Source organism: Hippopotamus amphibius, chromosome 13 (genome assembly GCF_030028045.1).
Source record: "Hippopotamus amphibius kiboko isolate mHipAmp2 chromosome 13, mHipAmp2.hap2, whole genome shotgun sequence".
Classification (NCBI taxonomy): Eukaryota; Metazoa; Chordata; class Mammalia; order Artiodactyla; family Hippopotamidae; genus Hippopotamus; species Hippopotamus amphibius.
This window is the reverse complement of record NC_080198.1, coordinates 38,764,185-38,784,020: the sequence shown is the minus strand read 5'-3', so window position 1 is coordinate 38,784,020 and position 19,836 is coordinate 38,764,185. Positions and strand designations below refer to the sequence as shown.

Genomic DNA, 19,836 nt, shown 5'->3' with positions numbered 1-19,836 from the left:
ATTTTATAAGTTCGAACAACACCTAACACTGAGACTTTGTTATCTGTAAAATAGGTTGATAGTTGAACCAATCTGAAATACAAAACATAGTTGAGATCCAGACCAGTGCACAGCCATTACTTGTGCCCTGCCTTATTCTCATTCTCCTTTTGCCCAGAATAGATAATACTGGTGAGGCTCTGTGCTTGCTTGTGTCAAAAAAAAAAAAAAAAATACCCAGTACAAGAGCTGGGCCTTATTAGGATCTGTATCAGGCCCTTGGGGCTACAACCATCGAGCTGTATTTTTCCCTGGATGAGACTTTTTTTTTTTCCTTTTGCAGCCACAGGTGGAATTAAGAAATCTGGCAAAAAGTAAGCTGTTCCCTATGCCTGAGGCAATGATGATCCTTAACTCCATTCCTGTTTAAACATCTGGATTCCCTGCCATAACATCTGTTGCCACCTATAGCTAGAATGAAGTGTTGTGTTGAAACCTATTGTACATTTAAGAATAAACTTTTGTAAAAAAAAAAAAAAAAAACCAAAAAAAATCATACAGTGGCTCATCTTGTCTTTAGTTCTTCTCAGCTATTTCTACCTTAGCTATGAGATCCACATAAAACCAGCCCAGAATCCTGCCAAAATGTCTTCTTATGTCTTTGTTCTATCCTGAATTCTGTACCACCTGGAATTAAACCAACTCCTTTGAAATGGCTGTTGTTTTTTGTGTGGCTGTATACCCAATAGAATATATTACATGAGATTAGTGACAGAATTTGTACTTTGGGAAGAAAATCTATCCTGACATCCACATTGCTATTTGTTTTAATGGGGTTGTTTATCTGTTCATGTAAGGAATCTGCTGTGTGCAAGCCAGGCATGTACCACTGAACAGTTTATCTTGTCTTGTTGGAGGGGAGCAGGACAAATATATATGATACGTGTGATGAAGGGGAAAAAGACTGGAGAAAGGAGAGGTTCTTGAAAGTCTGTAAGAACTAAGCATACTCTGAAGCCCCCTGGTCTGCATTTCCACTAGGGCTTCAGGAAGATCCTTGCTAGGTTCCCATCTCTTATACTCCACATTCAACCCATCAGCAAAATTAAATCTGGACACTTCATATTTACTCTAATGCCACCAGGCCTTCATTCTAACCCTAAAATCCATCACCTAAATTTTTGTAGTCACGTCCAAATTTGTCTTTCTGCCCCTACCTTGCTTCCCTACAATCCTTACTCAGGACCCAGAGCGATCTCTAAACCATACAGTTATGCTCTGTCTCTGCTTGGCTGAGAATTCTTCACTGGCTTCTTAAAGCAAAAAAAAAAGAGTCCCTGAAGTGACCAGTGAGGCACTAAGGGGTCTGGATGCTACTCCCTACCCTCTGTTATCTACCATTCATCCCCCTGATCAATCTTGAGCCACAGTGGCCTACATTCCAAGCAAGCTCCTGTCTCACTGTTTTCACCAACTGGAAACCCCTTTAGAGTATGGAAATGTCACAGTAGTGACCATAGTGGCAGTCCCAGTGTCTCTTAACCCTGTTTACTTTTTTTCTCCTGACATTTATTATCTACCACTTTTGACTCCAGGAAGAGTAAATTCCTGGAGAACAGAGACCATAATGTGTGCTAAGTGTATATGTAATGAAACAATTTAGAGGCACAAGTCTAGATTTCCTCTCTAGGCCCTTGATACAACTATGGGAATAATGCTAATAATACTAAGCTTTCTCTGAGAATGTGTTTTCGAAAAGGGCTCTAGAACTAGTCTGAGATTTTGCTGAGTCAAGGTTTTGATAGATTGAAACCTGTATTACCACTCTAATGTACCTGATATTAGTAGAAAAAACAGCCCACTTTGCTCCTCTCACGGAAAGTTGCACAGCCAGCAACATCTTTGGACTTCAGGGATTCCCTGTGGGGCCTTGCGAGCTGGCACCCATTCCTGTGCTGCTGAGGATAATCCTTCAGAGAACCAGTGCCAGCACACTGCCCCTGAGGTTAAGCTACTGCTCTTTTATTTGGTGGAACCTAATCAGCACTGACATATAGAAGTACAATACTGTCTCTTTACAGGACCAAAGACCAGGAGCAGTAAAGTAAGACAAACATTCAACATTTGGGTGGCTGAGGGAAACTTCCAGTTACCTCATAAAACTAAAACCAGGTATTCAAGACCCTCTAGGCCCTGACAACCATCTCCTTTTCATTTACTGCCTTCACAAACATTCATAGGAAGTCACAGGCTAAGTTTGGCACTGAGTGTGCAAGGATGAAAAGTCTTGACCCAGTTACTCTCCAATACCCTGTTGCTGCTAACTGTTCTGCACTTCACTCCTGCCTGGTAAAATCCTATCAGCCAGTCAAGCCCAGCTTGAATCCCTGCTCCTCTCTAAGTCCTTACCTTCTCTCTCTGCCATCGATAATTCCTACCTGGCACTTGTGTGGCATCCATTTCAGTGTTGTATTCTTGTCTGAGTAGTCTTGGTGCCATCCTCCTTGGTAACTCTTGATAACTCCCACTCAACCGGTAGGACAGCCTAGGGGGCCTTCCTTGACTTCCTGAGTTTCATTCATTTCTAATATATGATCAGCGCTTGGAACAAAAACACTCAAAAGAGTTATCAGAGAAATGAATGAATGAATATTAACAGCCTGAGTAGTTAGTTCCCACCCCCTCCAACACAGGCATACCCTTCTCAGGATCACTTCTTATCAGACCTTTCTTTCCCAAGACCTAACTCAAATGTACACATTCAAAACATTTACTGTTCTCAAATGTGTGTGCTCACAACAGCTCTATTCGTAACTACTCGTCCAACCCCACTTTCCCAGACTCCTACCCAAGAGAGCCTTGGGGTTTTTGAGAAGAGGGTCTGACTGGAGAACAACGAGGTCACAAAGACCAAACCCCTGAATGCTCCCTGCCTCGATTCACATGTGCACGTGTGAATATCAGGGCGAACTTCTCCAAGCGCAGCTGTGTACCCTACGAGATGCCAGAGAGCGGGCGCAGGGCCACCTGTTGGTGAATTAGCCCAGATAACTCGGTTTGCTCCGCATAGACCACCCGCCGGACCACCTCCCGGCCGTCGGTACCAGAGCGCCCGGCGGGGTGGAGCTCAGAGGGGCGGGGAGCGACCGAGCTAGGGAGGCACTCAGTAGAGCACCGCGGCGCGCTCTGATTACGTCATTCCTCCGTGCCCACCGACTGGCAGGTGATTGGCCCGTTGGCTCGGGGGCGTGACCCCAGCGGCTGAGGAGACCTGCGGCGCGCGGGCGGTTGGTCCACCCCTCCGGCTTGGCGGCTACAGGCTGGACTCGGTGCCTTTGGAGACCGGCCGGCGGCAGGCATGGCTAGAATCCCCCCGCCAGGCAACAGGAGGCGGAGCGGGCCCCCGGCACCCAGCCCTGGCCCGCCGCCTGGCACCGGGCACCCTCCGAGCAAGCGGGCCCGGGGCTTTCCCGCGGCCGCCGCCCCGGACCCCGAAGACCCCTTCGGCGCGCACGGGGATTTCACAGCCGACGACCTGGAGGAGCTCGACACCCTCGCGTCACAGGCCCTGAGCCAGTGCCCGACCGCGGCTCGAGACGTGTCCAGTGAGTGCGCCTGTTCCCTGAGGGTGGTGCAGACTTCGCTAGACCTACCCTTAGATGGCAGTGGCTTCGGAACCCCACGGCGATCTCTGTTCCGGTGTCTTGCACACATACTTCCCCTTCACTTTTTAAAAATACAGGAACAGCTTGATTTAAGCAGCGGTTGTGTCCTACAAGATCCTTTGATTTGAGGGAGAGATATATCAGGAGTGTCAAACAGCCGATTTGGAATATAGAAAGTTAGGTTAACATTTTACTTTAGTTTCTATATTTTGGACCGCTAGGTTCTTAGTTCTTAGCAGAGATCCTTGCAACAGGACTACCACTGCCATCAGAACCATCACTACCTACACATGGGGACCCATTCTTATGACAGGTTTGGGGGGCTTCAGATCTAATGAAGACCACCTTTTCCTTTGGGCCACATGAGCATAAGAGGCGCCTGGCAGAAGCAAGAGATTCTTTTATACAACCAATAAATTGTACTAGGTGCCCAAACTTTAGGAGCTGCAGACACTTGGCAGTGAACAAAGACCAACACCCCCTCCTTCATGGAGTTTACACTCATTCTAGTGAAGTCTTGTAGGGCTCCCCGGAAGAGAAAGGTTTTAAGGGTACCTTGAATCTCTACTTGGATCTCTTACGTGCATCTTATATTCCACACGATCATTTCCTGGAAACTCAGTCATCCTGCAGCATCTCCAGCATGGTGCCTGGCAAAGCAGACATTCAGAAAACACTCAGAACATTTGATGACCAAATATTCTGCATGGCAATGACTAGCACCACTCTCTATCATGTAGCACAAGGCAGGCAACAGCTCTCTTGCCTTGACCATGCACCTAATTCCTTTCCAAATCCTGTAACTTTACCTTTTTCATCCATCTCTAGAATCCATCCTCTCTGCATCATCTCTGCCATCTCCCTGATCTGTGTTAACATCACCCCTCCCCTGAACAATAGTCTGTTAAATTGTCTCCACATTTCCAGTTATGACTCCTACAAGGCAGACTTTACACCATAGCCAGAGTGATCTTTTCAAAACTAAAATCTCTGTGTCACACACAGATACACATAAACATACCTACTGAAAGCCTTAAATGACTTCACACTGCTTCTAGTGTAAAGATCAAAATCCTTAGCATGGCCTGCAAGGCCCAGCGTAGCTTGTCCCTTTCCCTCTCCTTCTATGGGTTCTACCTTCCTTCATTGCTTGAATTCTCCCTGCTTCCTTACAATACAGAAACTGCACATTGCTGTTTCTTACACACTGAGTGTTTTTTCCATCCATTCCCCATCGCCACTCATCTGGTTAGCTTCTGCTTGTTCTTCAGCTCTCCATTCAGTCATCACTTACCTGGGGATGCCTTCCATTCATCCAGCTGGATCAAATCCCCTAGTACAGGCTTTCCTATATTTGTTCTTCTCTGCTGCTCTTATAACAGTTGTAATTTTACATTTATTTTTGTGTTTTTGAGTGTTGTGTAAGCTCCATGAGTGTAAGGACTGTATCCATTTTGCTCACCATTGTACCTTTCTTTAGAGACTAAATTGTGCCTGGCATATTGTAGGTGCTCAGTAAGTATTGTTGGATAATAGATCAGTGAGTTCTGACCGGTGAGATTCCCAAAGCAGCTTTCAGCCTTTAGATGAGACTCCTAAAACTGGGTGCAGAATGGGGAGAGGGTGGCAGGATCTGTTATTTCATAAGGACTGAATCATGTTCTTATGTTGGAAAATACCTATATTGCTTATTAGATCTTTCTCTAATTTCCTTTCAAAAGTGATTGTTTTCAGCATTGTCTGGTGAAAGTGGGAAAGTGTTGGGTCCTGAAAAGTATATGGGAACTGTTTTTTACAGATGTTCATAAGGTCCCCAGATTAGATGGGATGTCAAAATATCCTGCAGGGAAAAACAGAGAAAGTGTTCCAGTTAAAGATAATTTTGAATTAGAGGTACTTCAGACCCAATACAAAGAACTTAAAGAAAAGGTAAGTGATTTAACTTGTGATTTTTGCAGTTAATTCATTCACTTATGCATGTGTTATAAAGCATTATACAATAAAAATATATAAAAGTCTTAAAAGGAGAGTCCAGATTCATCCTCATGAATTGGGAGAAAACTAGGGAAAGAAAGCCAGAAATTTTTGTTTGAAGCTAAATCCTGAGATTCCTAACAGCCAAGGCAAGAAAGGAAACACTGTAAACCATATACAAGAAGAGATACAAACTTTCTATTATAGGACTGAGATAAATTTATAGCATGTCTTATATAAGAAACACAACATCATAATGGTGGCTATTTGCATTAGCAGTTTTGCAAAAAACCAGACATCCTTCATATGACTATAGGTTTCTAGAAAAACCAAGAACATAATGTACAATTTTAGTTCTGTGAAGTGTGTGACCCGGATTGTTTAATACCTGCTAGAGCCTACAGAATCAGCATGCAGAAGTGACAAGTGTGTCCCTAAGCTATCTTGCTGAATATCTGCTGTCCCAAGAATGGACCTAGCAGATCATGGTGATGTTTGGTTGGTACAGATATATTTTGAGCACTCATTGGTATGTTGGACATGTTTTAAATGTGTTTCTTCATCTCCCCAGCTACATGTTGAAACAAGTACATATATAATTTTCCCTTACAAAATTTTCACAACATCAATTTGGGATTTACAGATGAAGGCAATGGAAGAAGAAGTGCTCATTAAAAATGGAGAAATTAAAATTTTGCGGGACTCACTGCATCAGACAGAATCCATTCTAGAGGAGCAGAGAAGATCACATTTCCTTCTTGAGCAAGAGAAAACCCAGGCACTCAGCGACAAAGAAAAGGAATTCTCCAAAAAGGTGACCCAGAGCATTTGTTTTGCTTGTATGGACATCAGCTTTGCCCGCTCACTGAGTTCCTTTAAGAAGCAATGACTAAAATTGCTTATAAATCCTCCAGGAAGATTTCAACAGTCATTTGTCTTAAATACTTTCACTACCAACTAATTGCATGTATTTTTCTTCCAGGTTCTGTGGTTTGGAAAAGGACTTAGATGAAACTCTGCTTTGCTGTGGTAGTCTAAGTTACTAACTTACACTTTGCAGAAACAGGCTTAAATTAGTGTTTGTTTGTTTGTTTGTTTTTTGGCAGATCAGAAACTCAGTTGACCTACCTTAGGCCAGAAGAACATGTATTGGCTTCCATAACTAAGTCTGGGAAAACAGGTTTGATGGGGCCTCAAATGACACAAGATTTGCCAGGACTCACCTTTATTCTCAGTACTATTGATAGGCTCCATCCTTACAGTAGAGGATGTGTTCTCTAGGAGCTCCTGGGCTCATATTTCATAGCTCCAGAGCAGACTGAAGACCTAGGGTTCCTCATCTCAAGTTTTAAAATTCTGGGGAATAAATCTTTGACATATGCTCAGAAAAAATAAAGAATAAATAAAATAAAAGAAAATTCTGAGGAAGGCTCTAATTGGTCTAACCTGAGTCAGGTCCTGCCCCTGAACTAGTCACTGTAACCAAAAAGATAATAGCTCCCATTAAAATCACATATTCAAAGGTAGGAAAATGATGTTTCCTAGGGGAGGGAGATACTGTTCTGGGGAGAAAAACACCAGGTGTCCAGTATATACAACTCTCCTTCACTTCAAACTCAAGGACATGGGTCTTATTCTGCCATTACTTCATTTCAACAAGCTTGGCAATCTTTAAAGATGCACTGACCCATGCCCAACACTAAGAGCAGTAGTTGCCTTTCCATATACATGATGAAGAGCAAGGGATTTGCAGTCAGACAAACCAGAGTTTGAATCCAGGCTTTATCACATTCAAGCGGTGACCTCAGGGTGATGACTTATGTTCTATGACTCATTTCCCTTATCTGTTCCAGAAAATAACCAAAAGGGTTGTTGTGAGACTTAAATGGTCCTGCACTTGTGTCTGGTGCTATGCCTGGCACGGAGTGTGCTCGGGGAATGGCAGCAGTTATCATTGACCCAGAGCAGCAGGTCTCCCCACACTGAACAAGGTTTTGGTAAAACTCTTCCAAATACTCAGCCCAGACTTTCAGGAAGATTTGGATTGTGCACCACTATGTTCACTGAAAGGTTTTCATGTTACCGTGAGACATGGTGTCTTGTCAAGCTCTGTGCTGGGCATTTTACATTCACCATTCTTACTTAATCCTGCCAACTGTGAAGACAAGTATTTATGTTACAGATGAGCTGAAGTTCAGAGAGGCCAAGTAAACTACCTAGCAATAATTTGAACCCTCACAAACTACCTAGCAATAGTTCAGGTCAAAATATCTTTCTCGAATACCATGCCATCTTTCAGGAAGAAGGCTAAAGCTTGATATTTGAGGACATTTATGTCACAGCAGACTTTTATACTATTTCTCATTGTTTGTTTTTCCTTTACTAGCTTGAGATTGTGAAGCCCAGAGCTATTTCTGTACATGTGATGAGGCCTCTATAAGTATGCTTCTTTTGCCTTCCAGCTCCAGTCGTTGCAGTCTGAACTCCAGTTTAAAGATGCAGAGATGAATGAATTAAGGACAAAATTTCAAAGCAGTGAACGAACTAATAAACTAGCTGCTCCCTCCATTTCCCATGTCAGGTAATATTGGTGCTAGAGGGAGAATACAGTTTTGTATCATTTAGTTAAAAGTCTGAATAACAGTGTCAGGCTAGTCCTGAACAAAGGTCATTTAGACTCTGCCACTGGGGCATAGATCCTCTTTCCTGAAGGCCTCAAAGATGGCTTGGATGAGGTTGGAATAGTTTGGGGCATCATAGCATAAAGGCCCCGTACTCTAGAAGTTCTTGCTCCCTGTAGGACTTAAAAAATACAACTCCTCACGGTGAGAAGAGGCTAGAAAGATGATCTCCAAACTTTTGGAGGGGACCAGTCTTCATTTTTATGTAACTTGTTTCAAATAAATGATTTTGCCCCAACTGTATTTCGGTCCCAACTGCTTGGAATGTTTTTTCTCATTTGCTGTCCTACAGCGCCCACCTTTGCTGCAGATATGATCAGCTTGCTAATGGTCTGTCCTGTCCCCTGCCTGCCAGAGAAGTCTGGCACACTGTCAGTATCAGCCTTGAAAATTGAACAGTGTGGGTCAGGTCATCTTTTTCTGGTATTCAACATTCTACTGCCTTTGCTTATAATGGGCAGGGTGTGAAATTGAACTCTTCTTGCCTTGCGTAGTCCAGGTATGACAGGAGAGCAGAGGGAGTCCATCCTCACCTCTTCAAACACCACTAATAGGAGGGCCTCAGCATTGTCTGATCCAATCAAAGGGTTAAGACTGCTTCTCTAGCATAAACACCCTGGCACCAAGGAACTGGCTCAGTTTCCAAGTTGCAAGACACAATACACCTTTTACTAGACCCTCTTTCTACTGAAAATCTTTTAATTCAGTCCCTGCCTATTACAAAAGAGGTTATTATAAACTAGTGGTTACCAGTGGGGAGAGGAAAGGAGAGAGAGGCAATATAGAGGGAGAGAGGAATAAGAGGTATGAACTATTAGGTATAAAATAAGCTACAAGGATATATTGTACAACAGAGGGAATATAGCCAATATTTTATAATAACTATAACTGGAGTATAACCTTTAAAAATTATGAATCACTATGTCATATACTTATAACATATAATATTGTATAATATTGTATAGCAACTATATTTCAATTAAAAAAATAAAGCTTGTTGAAATTGAAAAGATGTTTTGGTGGAATTGGAAGTAGTAATGGAATTATGGCCAATACTTTTGGGTGACTAGAAGGTGCAAACAAAGGAAAGACTTTTTTTCAACAATTTGGATCAAAATGCCTTGAATTTTGCATTGCTGTCCTAACAAAGAATAACAAATGTGTAATAGATAAAACTTTTGGTCAAATCACCTAGACACGAAAAGTTTAAAGCTTGCTAGAAGTTTTGTAATCAGGTATTTTACATGGTGTTAGAAGAATCATTACTTTGCTTTCATAGTTAACTTTTTCCAGTCCTAGGAAAAGCCCTTCTGTTGTTATAAAGCCAGAAGCATGTTCTCCACTATTTGGAAAACCATCTTTCCCTACAAAGGAGTCTTTTAGTGCTAACACATCCCTTCCCCACCCCTGCCAGACTGAGCCAGGATACAAGTCCCTGATGGGCAAAGAGGGTAAGTCAGTTTATCCATCATCTATTGCTCTGTATCAGACTACTCAAACTTGAGCCTTGAAACAGTTGAGTATTTTCTCCTCATTTCTGTGAGTCAGCAGTCCTAACAGCACAGTGGGGATGCTTTGTCTCCACCGGCACTGGAATCAGTGAAGGCTTGTCAGGGGCTGGAGGATCTATTTCAAAGTGGCTCACTCACATGTCTGGCAGTAGAATTCCTTTCCACATGTGGGCCTTTCCACAGGGCTACTTGGCTGACCTTATAACCTGGTAGGTGGCTTCCCCTAGAGCTAGCAAACCCGGAGAACTAGGTAGAAGCTATCCTTTTTATGGCCTAGCCTCAAAAGTCACATAGCATCACTTCTGCCACATCTGTTTGTTAGAAGTGAGTCACTGAGTGTGGGCCATGTTCAAGGGGAAGGAAACTAGGCTGCATCCTTTGAATGGAAGTGTGTCAAAGGATTTCCAGGCATATTTTAAAACCTCCACAGTCAGCATCCATTGCCATGCCAGAAACACAGCTAGTATGCAGAAACATGTGCTCCTTTCACAGCCCAGCTCAGTCCAGACTGAGGCAGTGCTACTGCTTTCTAGAGATACAATCTAGCATTAGTAGGTTTTCACTCTGAGCCTGTGCTATGCCAGCTTATCTTGCAATTCAGATGCATTGCCTCTGTCCTACCACCATCAACCCTTTCAAATTATTAGCATCACGCCACCCCTGAGAACTATAGCTACTCACATTTTGACGTCCAGCAACTGTAGGAGCGGTTATAGGGTAGTGTATGAGCAGTGTTATGAGTAATGGAGCTCACCAGTCTGGCCAGTCCCAGTCACACCACTGGCTTGTATGATTTGGGCAAGTCCCTTAACCTCTGTGCCTCAGTTTTCCCATATGTAAAATAGAGCCAATGATAACACCTCCTGATTGGGTTGCTGTGCGGAGCAAGAGAGCTAGCATGTGTAAATCTCTTAGAACAGTGTCTGGCACATGATAAGAATCATATAAATGTTAGGGTTATTGCTTCTATTAGGGCTATTGCTTTTATCTTATTGCCTGATTTTGAAGTGGGGCAAACAATTTAATTTTCTTTTCCTTTCCTTTCCTTATGCAAGTTCCTGTTTTATATGAGGAAGGCAAAGATGTGAAGGTTCTTGAGTTGCTTTGACTCTTGTTTTGATCCAAAGTTGAAGAAGTAGAACAATGTATGTTTTAAACTCATTACATTTAAGAGTTTCTGACACACTTGTGTTTTTGTGTTCAAGTTCTGATTAACATTTTATCTAGTTTCAGAGAATACGACCCACAGTCTGGGAGGTGACCCCATAAAGCAAGAACAGCCCCAGAAAAGTCTTGTTGACAGCTGGATGCAGAGATCAAACACTCAAGGTACCAGAATGTCTGCTCCTTCCACAGGAGGCCTGCCTGGGTCCGATTACCCTCTGTAATGCTGCAGTGGAATTGCCTAGGGAACTGTCCTGGGCTCTGAGAATCAGCACCCTAGGCAGTGCTTTAAAGGATCCATGGGAGTAGTAGTCTGTGACTTAAGCAGAAGAATATAAAATGGAAGGGGCCAAGAGCAAGCGTGTATGCCTGAGAGCCTTCAGCACACACTGGCATCTCAAGGGACCTTAGTGGCAGTTGAGAGGATAGTTGGCATCATAGAAAAGCACTCTCATGTCAGAACCTTTTACAGTCACCTTGTCTTCTGCAGGCTCCATTTTGATAAACCTTCTCCTGAAGCAGCCTTTGATCCCAGGGTCTTCCCTAGGTCTGTGCCACCTCCTGAGCAGTTGTTCTGAGGCTCCTACCAGCACCCTGTCCCAGCTACCTGGGCTTGGCAGGTAAGCATAAGACTCCTAAAAAGCTTGTTTGGAGGGAGTTTCCAGGAAGCAATTCCCTATCTGGTCCTGACCAGCCTAGGAGGTCTGCTCTGGGCAGGAAAACTAGAGAATTTAGCAGGCAGGTTGTTGGGGTCCCTTGACCTTATCTCCCTCTCACACTTGTGTGTTTTCTTCTTTGTCTATTGCTAGTACCTTGACTGGGATTTCAAGCCTGAGGACCACAGGTTCTTGTGATGGGTCATTTCCCCTCATGGCCCTGAAAGAAGCACAAAACCTGGCACTTACTGGACTGAATCTGGTGGCCAGGAATGAAGACTCCTGTGACAGAGACCCAGCAGAGGGAGGCAGAAGGGCCTTCCCGCTCTGCCAGCTTCCTGGGGCTGTGCATCTCCTCCCCCTGGTACAGTTCTTTATCAGCTTACACTGCCAGGCTCTGCAGGATTTGGCAGCAGCCAAGAGAAGTGGAGCTCCTACAGACTCACCGACGCATCCCTCCCGCGTGAGCTCTGGGGTAGAGGCCAGCCCTGAGGACTCACTTTGCAACCTGGAAGGCTTCTCTGTGGCTTCACTTAGCATTCTTCAGCACCTGGTATGCCACAGTGGCGCAGTCGTCTGCCTGTTACTCTCAGGAGCCGGCACAGATTCTGCTGCTAGAGAAGGAGATCAGCGCCTGGTTCACGGACATGGTCGTATGGATGTGACCTCAGCCCCAGCAGGGCTTGCCGATGACCAAGGCCAGCATCCACTACTGAAGATGCTTCTTCAACTTTTGTCTTTTTCTTCTGCAGCAACATGTCACCTTCAAGCCAGTGTCCTCAGCCAGTGCCTTAAGGTTTTGGTGAAATTAGCTGAAAATGCTTCCTTTGATTTCCTGCCCAGGTATAACACAGCATGGGAGTCATGATTCCTTGTGGGTCTTACCTGACCTCTTGAGGTCTGTCCTGTGGCCCCTGTACTTGTTCCCATCTTGACTCGTCCATACTGCTCAGCTCTGAGCCTTGGTTTAGGTTCATAGCTCAGGGAGTTCTGTAGTGATGGAAAGTGGGGCCAGGAGATAGAAGAACCAGGGAAGTGCTTTATTCTGCCTCTGAACAGTAGGTAAGCAAAAGACACATGTGATAAAAGGCTGCTAGTCACTATGGAAGAGTGTCCTGCCCCCAAGACAGACAAAGACTGAATCAAGAGGCCTTTGAACCCAGGACAGGAGCAGGTGGAGACCACATATCACAGCCACATTGAAGTTGAGTTTGGTGGGGTTCCCTGAGGAAGCAGAGGGTGTGAGGGTCTGCAGCTACAAGCTGACCTTGCTGGGAGTCTGTCCATCATCATGGTGCCCACCACTGGCATGAGCCACAGGTTACTTGCTCCTCTTAACATTTGTTTTGGAACACTGTTGTCATAAATTCCTAGCTTGGGATTCCAGACCCTCAACACTGGGAAGGTAAACACCACCCAGCCAATCCCCTCATCCCATAATCCCATCTTCCCCTTGGCATTACACCAAGAGGACAATTCCTAGATTGGAATGACTCCACTGGTTGCATGTGTCTTAAATCTTTTCGTCTCTGAGCTCAGAATACCTGTTTGCTAAAAACACTTCTGGATCCTGGTGTCCATATGAATATATTCCGGCTTGTGTGGTGCATCCTAAAGGTGCTGCTCAGAGCTAGGCACAGTGTGAGCAGCAAGGTAGGCACACTGCCATCACCCAGGTGCCTGGCAGGGACCCAGCTCATAGTGGCTGGTTGCTTGTTTTTTATTATTATTATTCTATTTTTTTTTTTTTTTGAGTCTTTCCTTTTATTTCTTAAAAAATTCCATAGTGCTGTACAGTTTTCAAAAGTTTCACACACATGATTTCATATATCCCATAACAATGCTTTTTTTTTAATCCCCTACACCTATATTTAATCCCCTACTCCTTTCCCTCTCCCCACTGGTAACCACTAGTTTGTTCTCTATATCTGTGAGTCTGTTTCTTTTTTTAGTCACTAGGTTGCTATATTTTTTAGATTCCACATATGCATGACATCATACAGTATTTGCCTTTCTTTCTGGCTTATTTCACTTAGCTTAATGCTCTCCAAGGCCATCCATGTTGCTGCAGATAGCAAAATTTTGTTCTTTTTTATGGCTTAGTAGTATTCAATTGTGTGTGCGTGCGTGTGTGTGTGTGTCACATCTTCTTTATCCATTCATCTGTTGATGGACACTTAGGTTGCTTCCATACCTTGGCAATTGTAGATAACACTGCTATGAACATTGGGGTGTGTTTATCTTTTCAAAGTAGTGTTTTGGGGTTTTTTTCAGATATATACCCAGGAGTGGAATTGCTGGGTCATGTGATACTTCTGTTGTTTTTTTGTTTTTTTTTTTTTTTGAGAAACCCCCATAATGTTTCCCACAGTGGCTGCACCAATTTACATTCCCGCCAACAGTGTAGGAGGGTTTCCTTTTTTTTCACATCCTCACCAACATTTGTTATTTGTGTTCTTTTTGATGATACCCGTTCTGACTGGTGTGAGGAGATATCTCATTGTGGTTTTGATTTGCATTTCCTGATGATGAGTGATATTGAGCATCTTTTCATGTGCCTCTTGGCCATCTGGATGTCCTCTTTGGAAAAATGTCTATTCAGTTCTGCCCATTTTTGATTAGGTTGTTTGATGTTGAGTTGTATGAGCTGTTTATATTTCTTGGATATTAACCCCTTATCAGTCATATCATTTGCAGGTTGTGTCCCGTTCAACAGGTTGTGTTTTCATTTTGTCGATGGTTTCCTTTGTTGTGCAAAAGCTTTTAAATTTAATTAGGTCCCATTTGTTTATTTTTTGCTTTTGTTTACTTTGCTTTAGGAGATGGATCCAAAAAAAAAAAAATTGCTGTTTATGTCAAAGAGTGTTCTGCCTGTGTTTTCCTCTAGGAGTTTGATAGTATCTGGTCTTCCTTTATTTTATTTTTATTTTTTTTAAGAACTTTATTTTTTGTCTGTGTTGGGTCTTCGTTGCTGTGTGTTAGATTTTCTCTAGTTGCAGCAAGTGGGGGCTACTCTTCATTGCGGTGTGCAGGCTTCTCATTGCGATGGCTTCTCTTGTGGCAGAGCACAGGCTCTAGGCACATGGGCTTCAATAGTTGTGGCATGTGGGCTCAGTAATTGTGGCTCACAGGCTTTAGAGCACAGGGTCAGTAATTGTGGCATATGGGCTTAGTTGCTCCACAGCATGTGGGATCTTCCCAGATCAGGGCTTGAACCCATGTCCCCTGCATTGGCAGGTGGATTCTTAACCACTGCACCACCAGGGAAGTCCCCCTTTAGGTCTTTAGTCCATTTTGAGTTTATTTTTGTATATGGTGTTAGAGAATGTTCTAATTTCATTCTCTTACAAGTTGTTGTTCCAGTTTTCCAGCACCACTTATTGAAGAGACTGTCTTCTCTCCATTTTATAGTCTTGCCTACTTTGTTATAGATTAATTGATGTAGGTATGTGGGTTTATTTCTGGGCTCTCTATTCTGTTCCATTGATCTATATGTCTGTTTTTGCACCAGTACCATACTGTTTTGATTATTGTAGCTTTGTAGTATAGTCTGAAGTCAGGGCATGTGATTCCTTCAGCTCTGTTCTTTTTCAAGATTATTTTGGCTATTTCGGGGTCTTTTGTGTTTCCATATAAATTTAAATATTTTTTGTTTTAGTTCCATTAAAAATGCCATTGAAAATTTGATAACACTTGCATTGAATCTGTAGATTGCCTTGGGTAGTATAGTCATTTTGATAATATTGATTCTTCCAATCCAAGAACAGGGTATATCTTTCCATCTGCTTGTGCTCTTCTTCAATTTCTTTCATCAGTGTCTTATGGTTTTTGGAATACAGGCCTTTTGCCTCCTTAGGTAGATTTATTCTTAGGTCTTTTATTCTTTTTGTTGTGATGGTAAATGCGATTTGTTTCCTTAATTTTTCTGATAGCTCATTGCTAGTGTATAGAAATGCAACAGATTTCTGTACATTAATTTTGTATCCTGCAACTTTACGGAATTCAGTGGTGAGTTCTAGTAGTTTTCTGGTGGCATCTTTAGGATTATGTATAGTATAATGTCATCTGCAGACAGTGACGTTTTCATTAGGTTAGCCAAAAAGTTCATCTGGGTTTTTTCATAACATCTTATGGAAAAACCCAAATGAATTTTTTGGCCCACCCAATATTTCTTCCCAGTTTGGATTCCTTTTTATTTCTTTTTCTTCTGATTGCTGCAGTTAGGACTTCCAAAACTATGTTGAATAAAATCAGTGAGAGTGGACATCCTTGTCTTAGAGGACATGCTTTCAGCTTTTCACCAATGAGTATGATGTTAGCTGTGGGTTTTTCATATATGGCCTTGATTATGTTGAGGTATGTTCCCTCTATGCCTACTTTTTGGAGTCTTTATCATAAATGGATGTTGAACTTTATCAAAAGGTTTTTCTGCATCTATTGAGATGATCATATGGTTTTTATTCTTCAATTTTTTAATGTGGTATATCACATTGATTGATTTGTGGATATTGAAAAATCTCTGCATCCTGTTTCTTATTTTTCAAATGAATGAATTCCAGGGACCACATTTTTACAAGTTCTCTTGGTAGGTACATCATCATTCTATTCCTGTTGAGCTTGTCCACAACAAGATCAAAAAATAGCCATTTAATGGGTGCTTGCTGCAGGCCAGATACAGATGCCTTCTGTTCACTAGCTTGGATGGCATCTTCAGAGCCTTGTGTCTTCACACCCAGCACAGAGTCTGGCTCACTGTATGCACTCAATGTTTGTTGAGTGAATAAACCCCATATTGAGGTAGGGACCCTTGTCTGAACCCCAGAGGGAGTGTGCTAGATGGTTTCAAGCCATTTAGGCTCCTGAGTCATTGTTCTTGATCACTGTCTGATGCCATCTCCCAGGCAGTGCTTCTCCTCAAATTCCTTCATGCTTGCAAGCTGAACCCCATTATCACACAGCTTCTTCAACTTGGAGTAAAAGCCAGGGACAGATACTACCAAGGCTCTAAAGCAGTATGCAATACAGCACGAGTAGCCAGGCAGGCTGTAATCTCTTATGAAAGGCACCATTGCCCACCCAGGCTTGAGGGCACATCATCCCCTCAGACTCTTGTCTTCCTACTGCATCCGTTGTAGGGGTAGGTCCAGGGTTGCTCCCCAGGTACTGGCATGGCAGGAACTTTTGAACAAAAAGGTCCCATCCCCAACTCAACCAGAGCAGCATGACTGTTATTTATTGTGCATTTGCGTCTTTGCCAAAAAAAAATTTCTTCTTCATTTAAAAAGAAGGCTCTGATGCTATCAAGAAATAATTTGGAAACCGCTGGTTATAAAGATGGATTTTTTTTAGTTTCAAGGGGCCACTTCTAGCCTAATAATGAAATTAGGTTGCAACCAGGTTAAATTCCAGTTTCCCACAAAGTTCCACACTCCCTGGTTACTAGAAATATTCAGCTTGTCTGTCATAGAGGATTTGCTCTAAAATGAGCTCACCCCAAATAGACCTTGCTTCCTAATGGTGTACAAGGAATATTCTTAACCCTTGGCGCTGTGTGCATGAACGGGGACAGACATACCCATAGGACTGCCCCTTCCCCCACCCACGAGGCTGTGTGGGTTGAACAAAAAGCAGTGCTTGTCTTGGGACTTGGTTCCTTGGTAATGAATGGACCATCCCTTTGTCCCCGAGACCAGGGAGAGAGTGCCCAAGCCCCTCACCACGCACACCCTGAGTGGGTACCTTCTCATACTTGGCAGCAGAAGAGCTGGTATTTTCTGACAAGTGGAGAAAATGAAGTCTTCCTTGCTCGACCCTCCTTGCTCAAGTGGTCTCATAAGATCCAACCATAGCCAAGTCCACACTGTCACTGCTGAAGCCTGGCCAGTCCTTTGGTGGTGGGCACAGGACATTTCTCTCACACTCAAGACCTGCCTCTCTATTTGGGGGCAGAGGCAGGAAGGAGTGCAGGAGCATTGTGGAGGCTAACACCCCAGGTCCAGGGAGGCATCTTGTATTTGCTGGGTGGCACTGTGCCAGGTAAGGGCCTGTCATCTCTAAGCCACAGCAACCCACACTGAAGGGTAGTACCCACTCATTCACCTGAAACAAGTATCAGCAAGTAGGCTGGCATTTGAACCCAGGTCTGTCTGAATCGAGTCTCCTTTTTACTGGCCTCTTCAATTTCCTGTCATCTACAGTGAAAATTGAGGGTGAGTTATGGGATTGGGTTGGAGGTGTCACATCTCTCTGGGCCCCTGTGTTTCAGGTTCCAGTGCGTGTTCCGGGTGCTGCCACAGTGCCTGCGCCCAGAGACACCCCTGCCTAGTGTGCTGCTGACTGTTGAGCTCCTCTCCCTCCTGGTGGACCACGAGAACCTTGCACCTCAGCTCTGCTCCCACTCGGGTAAAGCAGGCCGGGGGCACGTGTCTGGACTACTGCAGGTTGGAGGGAAGGGTGGTTGACAGGGACAGGTCAGGGGCCTCCTGAGGGCTTCTGCAGCTTGTACCTCAGGCACTGGGTAAGAAGGTGGACCCTGAGTGAGAGGTGGGGGCATCCTTTCCAGAAGGCTGCCTCCTCCTGCTGCTGTACATGTACATCACATCACGGCCTGACAGAGCAGCCTCGGAGACACAGTGGCTTCAGCTGGAACAAGAGGTAAAAACACCAGAGCCCCTTTTGTGCTGCACACCACCCCTCCCCACTCCATCCCACCTAAGAACGACTTTTTCTCCTTCCTCTGGGGATAAAGGGAGCTTTACTTCATTTTGGTAACGCCTTGAGCCACTAACAAGGTAAACTCATTTGAGGGGCTCCATATTACACAGATACAGCACAGGTGGACCCCAGGGTACCCTGGGACTTGGTAAGGTTGCCTGGTGGCTGGAGGTGGGCCTGGAGGCAGGTGGGTCATTGGTGAGACACGTGTTTGTCCTGAGTGTCTCCTGGGAAGGCGCCACACCACCACTTCTTGGATCCCATTAGTGCAGACAAGCAGTTGCTGAGGCAACTGGAGCTCTTGTAGAAGTCTGAGGAAGTCTTCGCTGTAACCAGGGCCTGGCCATGGATGAAACAGTCTGTTCTTGTTCTAGGCCGTGTGGCTCCTGGCTAAACTTGGTGTGCAGAGCCCCTCCTCCCCAGTTACTGGCTCCACCTGCCAGTGCAACGTGGAGGTGAGTGCCTGGGGCAGGTAGGGGCTGACAGCGGGCAGCTGTTGGTGGGTGACAGGGCCCTGTGAAAGCATCCCATGCTCCTTCACCAGGGTTAGACCCTGGTGCCAGCATTCAGAACCTTCCTCACCCAGGAGGCTAGGAAGGTGCTGCCCAGCTGAGCAGGTTGTTAGGGTGCAGGGACCACAAGACCTGACCTCAGCCTGTGCCCTCCCCCAGGTGGTCAGGGCACTCACGGTGGTGCTGCACAGACAGTGGCTGACAGTGCGGAGGGCAGGGGCCCCCCCGAGGACTGACCAGCGGAAGCGGACGGTGCGGTGTCTGCGGGACACAGTACTGCTGCTGCATAGTCTGTCCCAAAAGGACAAGCTCTTCACTGTGCACTGCGTGGAGGTCCTGCATCAGTACGACCAGGTGATGCCAGGGGTCAGCATGCTGATTCGAGGGCTTCCTGACGTGACAGACTGTGAAGGTGAGCCTGCGGGAAGGCCCCTCCCTGCCCCAGCCCACATGTGGGGTTTGCCCTGAAGTTTGTGGGCAAGTCAGACTACCTGGCCTTAAGTCAGCAGCCCTCCATCCACGCAGCCTTTGCCGGCACTGGGGCCATTCTTATCTCCCCGCTCCAGTTCTTCTTTCAGTATATCAGCCTGCCTTTTGCTCATATCTATTGAGTCAGCCTGGCAGAGCCACGGTTTTTCCAGAAACATCCCAGTCTGAATTGCCTTTGTATCACTTTGCTTGCAGTAGCTGAGGGAGCAATGCCTGGGCGTGGAAGGGACTGGTTAGTTCCTGTGGGCGTAGGGGGGAGGAGAGGTGGGACCTCCCCCAGTCCCAGCACCTTCAGACCTTTACCACAGAACCCTCTTGTTTTGGCTCAGAGGCAGCCCTGGATGACCTCTGTGCTGCGGAGACCGATGTGGACGACCCGGAGATGGACTGTGGCTGAGGCCTGGGAGCATCTAGCCACATGGTGGCACCAGCACCACTACTTTCCTTACCTTATCCACTGATTAAAAGCAGTGACTGGCTGTCAGAGAACA

At 44.8% G+C, this 19,836-nt stretch overlaps 2 protein-coding genes and 1 long non-coding RNA gene across 9 annotated transcripts in view; 2 read left to right on the top strand and 1 right to left on the bottom strand.

The window, feature by feature from the left end:
- The window catches only part of LOC130834891 (uncharacterized), a 2,514-nt gene extending 1,818 nt beyond the window's left edge, over positions 1-696 (top strand). Inside the window, exon 4 of the long non-coding RNA XR_009048793.1 lies at positions 323-696. This is a non-coding gene — a long non-coding RNA (uncharacterized LOC130834891). The remainder of the gene's footprint in view (positions 1-322) is intronic.
- CCDC51 (coiled-coil domain containing 51) overlaps positions 1-3,666 on the bottom strand; it is a 13,909-nt gene extending 10,243 nt beyond the window's left edge. The window contains exons 1-2 of one of the 3 annotated variants that reach the window (XM_057705925.1): positions 3,633-3,666; positions 2,418-2,580 (exon numbers count right to left, since the gene is read on the bottom strand). In XM_057705925.1, coding sequence (XP_057561908.1) covers positions 2,418-2,478 — 61 coding nt within the window. In that variant the 5' untranslated portion in view covers positions 2,479-2,580; positions 3,633-3,666. Of the gene's footprint in view, positions 1-2,417; positions 2,581-2,678; positions 3,010-3,083; positions 3,101-3,632 lie in introns of those variants that run through there. The other 2 variants (XM_057705926.1, XM_057705927.1) reach the window with 2 other exon arrangements.
- ATRIP (ATR interacting protein) lies at positions 3,250-19,836 on the top strand. Of its 5 annotated transcripts, XM_057705918.1 has the most exons (14): positions 3,250-3,584; positions 5,443-5,573; positions 6,262-6,432; positions 8,081-8,199; positions 9,593-9,750; positions 11,038-11,139; positions 11,465-11,594; positions 11,784-12,473; positions 17,896-18,032; positions 18,193-18,284; positions 18,719-18,799; positions 19,016-19,268; positions 19,541-19,577; positions 19,675-19,836. In XM_057705918.1, coding segments are annotated over exons 1-14 (2,349 nt in total). In that variant the 5' UTR covers positions 3,250-3,337; the 3' UTR covers positions 19,676-19,836. The 5 variants fall into 5 exon arrangements, with proteins under 5 accessions (XP_057561901.1, XP_057561902.1, XP_057561900.1 ...); XM_057705919.1 differs by lacking the exon at positions 19,541-19,577 and having other exon boundaries at positions 11,522-11,594; XM_057705917.1 differs by lacking the exon at positions 19,541-19,577 and having other exon boundaries at positions 18,196-18,284.